The sequence below is a fragment of the Helianthus annuus genome, chromosome 5 (genome assembly GCF_002127325.2).
Source record: "Helianthus annuus cultivar XRQ/B chromosome 5, HanXRQr2.0-SUNRISE, whole genome shotgun sequence".
Taxonomy (NCBI): Eukaryota; Viridiplantae; Streptophyta; class Magnoliopsida; order Asterales; family Asteraceae; genus Helianthus; species Helianthus annuus.
This window is the reverse complement of record NC_035437.2, coordinates 109,647,067-109,658,529: the sequence shown is the minus strand read 5'-3', so window position 1 is coordinate 109,658,529 and position 11,463 is coordinate 109,647,067. Positions and strand designations below refer to the sequence as shown.

The window sequence follows — 11,463 nt, the reverse complement described above, 5'->3', positions numbered from 1 at the left end:
TGGTCTAATCTTCGTTACCCTTTTTCGTTTTTCGTTTTGAACTTGCTTGAGTATTATCGTGTTTCTTTTGGGCAAGTTCATCCGAAGGGGATGGCTAGGGTTTTGCACTTCGAAATGTTGTGTCGTGCTCTTGGGTATGATCCCTCTTTGTTGCTTTTTCGGAGATTTTTTCGTTTAGCCAAAAATGGTGATTGGTTCACCTTTGAGACATCAAAGGTTGATACTTGTCTTATTTCATCCATGGTTACAACGCTTGGGTCCTGGAAGGATCGGTTTTTCTGGGTTTCTGACTCTATCATTCCTTTCAAAATGGTGTGGAGGCGTCCGGATGCTGTTCTCAATGATCCGGAGCCTTCTGAGTCAGAGTTGAACGATGCTTTTCTTTCAGCCATTCGGGGGTGCCCTTCGAGGGTTCGTCCCTTTCCCGAACATTTGTTAGTGCTTTTAGGGGTTAGTAATATTTGGGGAAAAGCCGATCGGGATCCGGTGTTAATGAGAAATGGCGTTGGGATGCATTTTTTCCCTTATGCCTTTTCTTATTTTACTTTGCTTATGCCTTATTTTCTTTTGTTTTGTTTTTACCAGTTATGTCTGCTTTGGACTTCATCAAGAGTGACGACACGTCCGACGTTGTGTTTGAGGATGCCCCGTCTGTTCCGGGTGAGAATGTTGTGGTTAGGACTTCCGAGCAAAGGTTTGAGGGCACGGGTTATGTTAGTGTTGCCAACGTTAAGGGTTTTACCAAGTCTACTGCCCCCAAGTCTTCAAGTCGCCGATCTTCTCGTCGTTTACTGAAAGCTGGTCCTCAATCCACTTCCACTGAGCCAGTGGATTTGACTGATGATATTGAAGTTTCGGAGGATCAGGTTGAAGCGGGTGTTGAACAGGACAAGGAGTTGGTTGTTCATGGCAAGAAGGTTGTTCCTGTTCAAGAATCTTCAAGCAGGGACGCTGAAGGGTTGGACCCTGAAGGTGTTTATGTGCCTGCTTGGCAAGTGAAGAATGATGATACCTTCAAGGATGCTGCCGTTTGTGAGGATGCTCTTAGTCATCTTGCTCCTCCCTCTGTTCGTGAAACCATTGCTGAGATGGACGATGACTTTATGTTATCTCGCATGGTTTTAACTACCTGTAACCTTGCTGCCATGCTTCCCCAAGGGATTACTCGGTTTCGCCAAAGGATGCGGGAGTATGAGGATTTCTCTAAGAAGAAGGATAAGATGAAATCCTCCCTAGCATCAATGAAGAAGGAAATAGCTGGGTTTGCAGAGAAGGAAGCGGCGTGGAAGAAGGAGGTTGATGGTTTGAAAAAGATGCATGATATTGAGATGGGTGACCTGAGGAAGAGCTTTGAAGCTAACTTGTTGAAGTTGAAGGCTGATCGAGAGGCCTTAGCTGTCCAGCAGCAGGCTTTTCGTGAAGAAAAGGAAGGGTTGAAAGCTTCATTTGGTCAAGTGACTGCGGACAATCAATGGTTGATCGAGCATGGTTTCCAGCAGGTTGTGACTTATCTTTTGCATTCCAAGGAATTTAACTCTGCCCTTGGTGATGTTTACACCAAGCTTTTGAACTTGGGGAAGCATCAAGGCCTCACTGCTGGCTACAAACTTCATGAGTCTGGACAACCCTTGGAGAAGTCACCCATGTTTCGCCCCGAGGCTTCTGATATCTTCAAGGCTTCTGTTGAGCAGATGGAAAGGCTAACTTACCCTTTCATTCATGAGGTATCATCTTGCTTTGGTAAGCCTTTGTCTGTTTTACAGGAATTGAAGCCTGAGGGGTTGAATGAGAAAGTTTGTGCTGAGGTTTTGGGTTCCTTGTCAAGGAAGAGGTCCTACTCTGGGGATAGTGATGATACCCTCTCGAGTTTGCCTGAGGCTTCAAAGGATGCTGGTTTGGAGACCTCTGCGGTTGGTGGTGAAGAAGGTGCTAAGATGAAGAAGACTAAGAAAGCCAAGAAGTCTAAGGCTGAAGGTTCCAAGCCTTCTGTTAACTGATATTTATTCGTAGCTTTCTTAGCAAACACTTAATGTCTGTAATGTTCTAAACAATGTTAGGTTTTTGGGAACCCTTAAGGTTCCTGTGGTTGGTTAGGCCTGTATGGCCATTGAACACTAGTTTTATTTGCAAGTCACTAGGGCTTGCTTTGACTATCTTCTGAAGGTCTTTTATGGCCTTCCTAACTATGATATGATGGTTGTTGTTGGTGTTATTTTTGTTTGCTCCATTTGCTTGGTTTGCCTTGTGAGGTTTCAACCCTTCAGGCTTTTTGTGTAGTTGTTAATGGGTTGAAGCCTTTAACCTTTCAAGCTTGTTTTCTGTTGGCTTGAAATTTGGGTAGCTTTTGGTTTGGTTTGCATGTTTAGTTGATAAGTTCGTTTATCTTTGTCCCTTATTTTTATTTTCTTGTCTTGTCTTTGTTTACTTTTGTCTTTATGTTTTTTACACTTTAAAGGGTTCAGTGCTGCAGTCACTTTACCTTAGTGTTTATCATCAAGACGTAGTATCTATCCTTTTCTTTATTTCGTTGTAATTTGTTTGATTTCGTAAGTCTATTTATTGAGTACGTTTTTTAGACTTAAGGAACGATTGGTGTAGGCTGTTCAAACCTGTCTATGAGACATTATTGTTTTTCTTTGATAAATCTCATGGAGTTGTATTGATTTAGGAACTCACCCCTTATATAGGTCCATTCAACCCTTGAACCTATTGAGCGATATGGCCTGGGAGCTCATCCCCTTACATGGCCCTTGCCATGGAGTTTTTTGCTAGGTTCTCAACCTGATATTAGGATAGAAAGACAAGTTTGATAAAATAACTTCATTCATTCAAGCAATATATGCTTTTACAAAAGGTTTTTGTTTTGATACAAACCAAACTTTCTAAACATAGAACTTTCTCAAGGTTTTTCCGTTCCAGTGCCTTGGGAGCCTCTTTCCTTCTAGATCTCCCAGTTTGTAGGACCCTCCTTTGTGTGCTTCGAGGATGGTGTATGGACCTTCCCATTTTGGGCCTAGTTTCCCTTGACTTTCTTTTTTGCTGGCTTCGTTGTTTCTGAGGACTAGATCCCCTGGCCTGAATCGTTCGTTCTTGACCTTCTTGTTGTAGTAGGCTTCCATCTTTTGCTTGTATTTGGCTTCTTGTATTGCTGCTTGATCCCGTGCCTCCTCTAGGAGTTGTAAATTCAACATGGTCTCTTGTGTGTTTACCTCGGGATCCATGTTGACAATTCGTTGGGTTACAACTCCTATTTCAGCGGGGATTACGGCTTCGGATCCAAATACCAAGCTGTAAGGTGTCTTTTTGTGACTTGCTTTTTCTGTTGTTCTGATTGCCCATAGAACGCTAGGCAATTCTTCCAGCCAATTACTTTCATACCTCCCCAATCTTGTTTTGATGCCTTCCACTATGCTTCTGTTGGTCCTTTCAACCTGACCGTTTGACTGCGGGTAAGCCACTGAGCTGAAGATTTGGTTGATCCTGTACTCCTTGCACCAAAGGCTGAAGGGTTTCTCAGCGAATTGTTTCCCATTATCGGTGACAATTACCCCTGGCAGCCCATAGCGGCATATGATATTCTCCCAAACAAAGTCTATGATTTGCTTTCCTGTGATCTTGGCAAGGGGTTTAACCTCTGGCCATTTGCTGAAGTAGTCAATTGCTACCAATAGGAATTTTACTCCCCCTTTGCTTGGAGGGAATGGTCCAACAATGTCCATTCCCCATTTATGGAATGGCCATGCTGAGGTTATAGGGACCAAGTCATGTTTGGGACTTTTTGGTATTGGGGAGTGGATTTGACAGGCATCACATTTCTTCAATTGCTCGACGGTGTCACGATGCATTGAAGGCCAGAAATATCCCAGGTTCATGAGCTTTGCAACCACCGACCTAGCTCCAAAATGAGCTCCGCATATTCCTTCATGCACTTCCTTAACCAAATACTTGCTTTCTTCAGGGCCTACACACCTTAGCAATGGTGCAAGGTAACCTTTTTTATAAAGAGTTTCTCCTTGCAACACATATTGTCTTGCTTTGATCTTTACCCTTTCAGCTTCCGTTTGATCATTAGGCAGTTCACTGTCTTGAAGGAATTTTTTGATAGGAGTCATCCAATTTGGATCTTCCTCGGTGACCACATCTTGCACTTCCAATTCATCAATCGACCGGGCCTTCAACACTTCAACCAACACCTTTTTCGTGAGGTGGGCGAATGTGAGAGATGCCAATTTGCTCAAGGCATCGGCCTTTTTGTTTTGGGATCTTGGAATTTGTTTGATGTTGCATGCCTGGAAGGTGTTCATTAACTCCTTAGATTTTTCTTTGTATTTTCTCATGTTGGGCTCCTTGGCGACATAGCTGTCATTAACTTGGCTTGATACTAGTAGTGAATCAGTGAACACTTCAAGCTTTTTGACTTTCATTTTTTGGCCAGCCGTAGACCGGCGATCAGTGCTTCGTATTCAGCCTCGTTGTTGGTGGTCTGAAAATTAAAACGGAGAGCATACGTGAATTCTAGCCCCTCAGGGTTGATTAGGACTAAACCAGCTCCTGACCCCTCAACGCTTGAAGCCCCGTCGGTGAATAATTTCCAGGCTTCAGGATTGGAGGGTTCAGCGGTTGTGGTGTTTACTTCTTCAATTGTTTGGCTTGGGACTTCGACTAGGAAATCAGCCAGGACCTGAGCTTTGATGGCTTTTCGTGGGACGTAGGTGATGTTATGTTCACCTAGTTCCACTGCCCATTTTGCCAACCTTCCTGAGTTCTCAGGTTTTTCAAGCACATTCTTGACAGGTTGGTCAGTGACCACTTGTATAGGATGTGCTTGGAAGTATCTTCTAAGCCTTCTGGCTGTTTGGACCAGGGCTAGAGCGAGTTTTTCAAGGGGAGGATATTTGGTTTCAGCTAGTTTTAGAGTTTTGCTGAAAAAATAAACGGGTACCTGAGCCTTGTCTCTTTCAATAGTGAGAACTGCACTGATGGCTTCGTCGGCAACTGAAAGGTACACCGATATGAGCTCCCCAGTTTCTGGTGCTGCGATATCAGGTAGGGAAGCTAAGTGTTGCTTCATTTGATTGAAAGCTTCTTCGGCTTCTTCGGTCCATCTGAAATCTTTTTTATCTGAGCAGTTCTTGAGCGTTTTGTAGAATGGTAGAGACCTTTCGGCCAGTTTTGAGGTAAAACGTTTCAAGGCTGCAAGCTTCCCGTTCAAGCTTTCAACCTCCTTCTTGGTTCTCGGTGGTTTAGCTTCAAGGACAGCTTTTACCTTGTTCGGGTTGGCTTTGATACTTTGCTTTCCAACGATGTGACCCAGGAATTTTCCTTCATCAAATCCAAACGAGCATTTTTCCGGGTTGAGCTTCATGTTAATCTTTCTAAGGTTTTTGAAGGTTTCTTGGATATCGTCAAGCATTTGGTATTCCGTTTTGCTTTTGATCACCAGGTCATCGACATATGCCTCCATGTTTCTACCAATTTGGTTTTCAAAGGCCTTATCAACGAGTCGTTGGTAGGTGGCACCCGCATTCTTGAGGCCAAAAGGCATCTTTTGGTAACAAAAAATGCCCTTGTCTGTGTGGAAAGCTGTCTTTTCTTCATCCTCCTTCTTCATGAGGATTTGGTGGTAACCTTTGTATGCATCGAGAAAACATTTAAACGGATACCCTGTGAGAGAATCAACCTTGAGATCAATTTCCGGGAGCGGGTAGCAATCCTTGGGACAAGCCTTGTTAAGATCTTTAAAATCTATGCACATTCTCCAAGAGTTGTCGGGTTTTCTGACCATAACAGGATTTGCAATCCATGATTGGTACTTGACCTCTCGGAGAATGCCAGCTGATACAAGCTTTTCAACCTCCTGGCAAGCTGCCAGGCTTCTCTCGGGTGCCAGGCTTCTTTTCTTTTGAACCACCGGCTTGACATTGGGTGGTATCCTTAACTCGTGTTCAGCAATGTTTCGAGGGATCCCAGTCATATCTTCAGGAGACCAGGCGAACACATCACTGTGATGTTTCAGCAACTTTTCAAGGTATGAAAGGGTCTCTTGGGAAAGGTTGGGGTTGACCCTTATTCGTTGCTCAGGGTATTTAGGGTTGATGACTAACCCTTGCTTGTCCTTCTCACCATTCGAACTTTCCCCTTCGATTAGATAAGCTTCCTGAGAGGGTTGTAGGGTTGCAATTCCTCTTTCAGTGGGAAATTTGACAGTGCCATGGCCAACGGACACTGCCATGTAGAATGCACATTGTCTGGGCCTCCCTATGATTACGTCATAGTTGGAAGGGATGTTGATAACCACGAAGGTTAGTGATCGGGTTCTTTCCTTTGATCCCTCCTTAAGACAGACATCAAGGGTTATTTGCCCCAAAGGCTTCAGGGTTACATCGGCGATACCTTTTATGGAGGTCCCGGAGGGTTGAAGCCTTGAACGTTCCTCATCGCTTAATTGGTTGAAAAAATTCTCAAACATAATTTCAGTGGCTGCTCCCGTGTCTATGTATGCTTTACACGTTTGTAAGGTGCCCACGGTGGCTTCAACCACAAGGGGACCAGGAAGGGGGTCCTTCCTTGTTGGGGGGAAGCAGACACACTGAAGCTCCCAATCTTCCAACCGTCGCTTCTTGTAAGGGACCTTTTCATCAGAATACACCATGTTTACTTCCTTCCCTTTGCCTTCAGCCATCTTGTCTCGAACCCCTTTTACCAAATGGGCGAGTTCTCCTGACTTAACAGCCTCTTCAATTCTCTTTTTCAGTTGGAAGCAGTCATTGGTGTGATGTCCCTTTTCTTCATGGAATTCACAGAACTGAGTGGAGCTCTCATTTTTTCGACTCTTGGGAAGAGGTCTGGGAGGTCTAAAGTTTTGCTTGACTTCTTCCGTTGCCAGGATTTCTTGAGGGGTTTTGGTGAGGGGAGTGAAACTCATGCCTTTATCTCTGCTTGAAGGGTTTCGCCCTTCAACCCTTCGAGGGTCTGAACCCTTTGAGCGTCTGTCGTAAGAGTTAAAGTTTCCTCTCTTTCTGGCTGGGCTACTGCTTCGCCAGCCAGGACCCCTTTTTCTTTGTTCTTTGATATCCACAGCTTCCTCTCCCCGAATGTGAGCCTCGGCTCTTTCAAGGGCTTCTTCCAAGGTTTTGGGCAGAGATTTGTTGAAATCTCGTGTGAGATACTTGGAGGTTATGGCGTTCATAAAACCGGCCACTCTCATTTTCTCATCAGCCCCCACATAGGTTAGCCCTTCTTTCTTGTATCGTTCAATGAATGCCCGTAGGCTTTCATCATCGCGTTGTTTTATCTGGAAGATTACTGTTGCGTCTTTAACGTACCTCCTTTGTTGGGAGAAGTTTGCCAGAAAACCTCTGCTGAGATCATCGAAGCTTCGAATGCTTTGAGCAGGTAGGTCGTTGAACCAGATTCTAGCGGACCCAATAAGAGTCTGCATGAACATTAGGCAGCATTCAGCATTTGTCCATTTTTCTATTCGAGCAGCACCAGTGAAGATCTGAAGATGATCTTCGGGATCTTCAGTCCCATCATACGTTCTGATGTGAGCTGGCATTTTGATTTTAGACTGAAAATCATAATCAGCTATCTGTCTTGAAAAGCATGAAAGGTTACTTGGCTTGTAAGGTTTAGCCAAGTCTTCTTCAGGTCTCGTACCTACGTTGTTGTTATTGCCATGGTTTCCCTGGGTGGCAAGCACTTGATTGATAAAGTGTTGCCAGGGGAAGTTGGCCATCATCTGAGACATCATGTTGGGTATGAAATTGAAACCTTGAATGCTTCCCGGACCAACTGAGCAACTTACCCCGAGAGGGGTGCTGGCAACAGCACTTCGTGCTAAAGGGAGCACGGACAGGGCTTGCTCCCATGTGGTAGTTAGAGAAGTGGGACAACTTGTCACCGGGGACTGTAGGAGTTGGTCGAGTGTTAACTCGTGTCCCAGAGGAGTACCACTAGCAGTTGGTTGGGAAGAGAGAATAGGATGAACAGTGGGGTTTGTCATAGTGGATAGATAAGGGTGAGGGTTTGAAGGGTTGCTGGGACCAGCCTCACCTCTTGTAACAAATGGTGGTAGAGGTGGCCCAGGAGACAACGTTGGCTCAGGTTCGTCGTAATCTAGGCGAATCCTTACCCCTTTTTCCCTTTCTCTGTTCACATGTTGGTTAAGAAGTGATCTTAGCTCAAGGAAGTTATTAGCTACCCCCTCGGGGGTAAGTTCAACACGTGCCGGAGTGTCTGACACACCAACGTTGGGAGACGGAGCTCCAGATCTGGATGGGGTTGGTGTGTTGAAGGTAAGGAACTCGGGTGTACTCCCCGGAGTTGAAAAAGGCGTTGTTATTGTTGTGTGAGCTTGACCACTTCCCGGGGTAGAGGCGTTAGGGATCTGGTTTACCTCTCCCGGAGATCCACTTTCTGACATGGTGGTTTTGAGTGAAAGGAGCTACACTTACCAGGTCTCTTTTGAGGAGAAACAGCGGCGTAGCCCCACGGTGGGCGCCAACTTGTTGATGCAACAAACACGGGACCAAGGGTGGTAGCTAAGCTGGTTAGGCAAAAAGGCTGAAGGGTTCAGTTTTGCCTAACGCAGGTCGCGGGGTCCCTCCACGTTTGCAAAACGTGGAAGGAGGTTCACTAGTATGTACTTGATATTTGCTTTGAGGTTCCTTCTCCGAGGCCAGCTCGAATCCGGAAAAGAAAGCAAATAGAATGAAAGTGATGAAGAGTTGTTTGGAAGTGACAAAGAACTCTTTGAATGACTAGAGATTAAGGAATCTCTGCCTTTTCGGAATGTCCTGGAAGTGAACATGAGCTGTCTTCTTATAGGAGAAGACATCTCCTGAAATGGCATAAACAAGACTAGTGAAACCTGTTTGCAATGGAGGGTTTCCCCTTTTAGGGTTGAAGGCTTTGGACCCCTAGTTAATAGAGTGTGCCTGTGCAGACCTGCTCTGCCTTTGTGAGTTGGTGAGCATGAGTTGGTGGGACGAGTCTCAAGACATGACTGATTACTGTTTCTCGATTTCCTCATTTTACAGCTTTTCATCCGATGAACCTTTCAACCTTTTAAGCTCTTTGCATATTAATCATTTTGTTTGTCCTTGGGCTACCCCCGTCGTCAGATACCAAAGAACGTATTGAATCAAAACTCGTTTATTGATAATTGGTATATTTAGGGTTACAAATAAATCCTTCTATTTATAAGCCTAATAACTTGTTCAACAAGTAAACCTATTTGACTCAAACTAGGATTAAAAAAAACTATCTCAAAAAAACCTCAAGTTTATAACCCGGTCACTTTTTACCCGAACTTTGTAAGTCGGTCACTTTTAACCCGAACTTACACATAATATGCAAGATTAGTCTAACAGTCTTAGTTTTTAAAACCAAACAGCGACCTTCAATGAAGATTGCCCCTTAAAACAGCGCCTTCAATGAAGATTGCCCCTTAAAACAGCGAACTTCAGTTTTGGACAGCTTTTTCTGAATTGTGTCAGAAGGTGAGCTTAAGTTCGCTGATTTATTCAGCGAGTTACCTAGATTTGAAAAGAAAATTGTTGACCACCTAGAAGCACTCTTTTGCAGCTCAAAACACCTAGATATGATCTTATACAATCCATTAACCAGAGCGTTCAAGATTGTTCCCAGTTCACCTTTGAAAGCATCTCAAAGATATCCAGATGCATATGGATTTTGTTATGGCACAGCCCGGGACGATTTAAAGATTGTTAGAATAAGACTTGTTGAAAACAACTATGCAGCTTTCGCTCAACCTTGCATATGGTGTGATGTCTTCAGCCTTAAAAATGGTACATGGAGCACACGTTATAGAACGTTGGTCGGGCCGAGGTGGTTCGTAAAACAGTATGCTGGTATATTTGTAAATGGATTTTTGTATTGGCTTGCAGTTAGAGAAAACTTGCCTTTGATACTTGCTCTAGATGTTAAGAAGATGGTGTTTTCTGAGATACAATTACCATATATACATTGTTACGTCGATTGTTTGGGTGCATCAGGTGGACATCTTTACGTTTTCCGTGAATATTATGATAGATTTGAGTTATGGATGATGAAGGAACATGGTATAGAAAAAGAAAAATCATGGTCGAAAGTATTGACGTCAAATGGTCTGGCGACGGTCCGCCCATTAAAAAAAAAAATCCGTAGGTTAATCCATTTACAAACCTAATATAGGGCCGTTTATTCAATAATCACAAGGGAACTTACAAAGCTTTAAATAGATAAACAAGAACAACTGACTCAACATAAAAATATGAACTAAATAACAATAGACTCATTCGAAAAAACTGAATCATCTGAAGTTTTTCTGCTTGACCCGACACCCTTCTTTGAATCGCAGAAACTAGCCGTCTGAATCATTTTCAACATTTAAAACCATCATCTCAAACTTGAACATAGACGAGATGGTGAGATCAAACTCGGCACATATTCCATGGCTAGTAACTTCCCTGAGCTGATAATACTCGTGTTCAACTTGTATACCTCATAGGAATCATTCCACATGTCATAGATTATAACTTGCTTCTTATCCTTTAACATAACAATTTTCCCCTCGTCTAAAATAGCCAATGGGCGGACCGTCGCCAGACCATTTGACGTCAATACTTTCGACCATGATTTTTCTTTTTCTATACCATGTTCCTTCATCATCCATAACTCAAATCTATCATAATATTCACGGAAAACGTAAAGATGTCCACCTGATGTACCCAAACAATCGACGTAACAATGTATATATGGTAATTGTATCTCGGAAAACACCATCTTCTTAACATCTAGAGCAAGTATCAAAGACATGTTTTCTCTGACTGCAAGCCAATACAAAACTCCATTTACAAATGTACCAGCATACTGTTTTATAAACCACCTCAGCCCGACCAACGATGTATAACGTGTGCTCCATGTACCATTTTTAAGGCTGAAGACATCACACCATATGCGAGGTTGACCAAAAGCTATGTAGACGTTTTTAACAAGTCTTATTCTAACAATCTTTAAATCGTCCGGGGCTGTGCCATAACAAAATCCATATGCATCTGGATATCTGTGAGATGCTTTCAAAGGTGAACTGGGAACAATCTTGAACGCTCCGGTTAATGGATTGTATAAGATCATATCTTTAAGGGCAAGAAGGACTATCCCATTGAATGTTCCAACAATGGTGACATGTTTACTTCCTATGTTCTTGGAAGAAGAGGGAAACTTGGATGTCATCTGATGAACTGGGGTGAGGCCACCTTGTATCGTGTTGTCTATGGCTTGAAGAGGATCGGAAGGCAGGAGGATCATTCGACGACGTGATCTAGACTTTGTAAAGTGATATGAAATCAAACGGTTCCAACGCTTTGATAAGCATCTGAAGCGCAACAAGGGCTTTGTAGGCAACCGAACAAAAATGTCAATGATGATTTCTTCAGGTAGATGATGCTTATCCGCCAT

The 11,463-nt window shown here is 43.5% G+C and overlaps 1 protein-coding gene across 1 annotated transcript; it reads right to left on the bottom strand.

Annotated features, from left to right (window-relative positions):
• Positions 1–10,401: 10,401 nt before the first annotated feature.
• LOC110943361 (F-box/kelch-repeat protein At3g23880) lies at positions 10,402–11,463 on the bottom strand. Its single transcript, XM_022185113.1, has one exon. It carries the CDS (start codon positions 11,461–11,463, stop codon positions 10,402–10,404), a length of 1,062 nt encoding a protein of 353 aa, XP_022040805.1.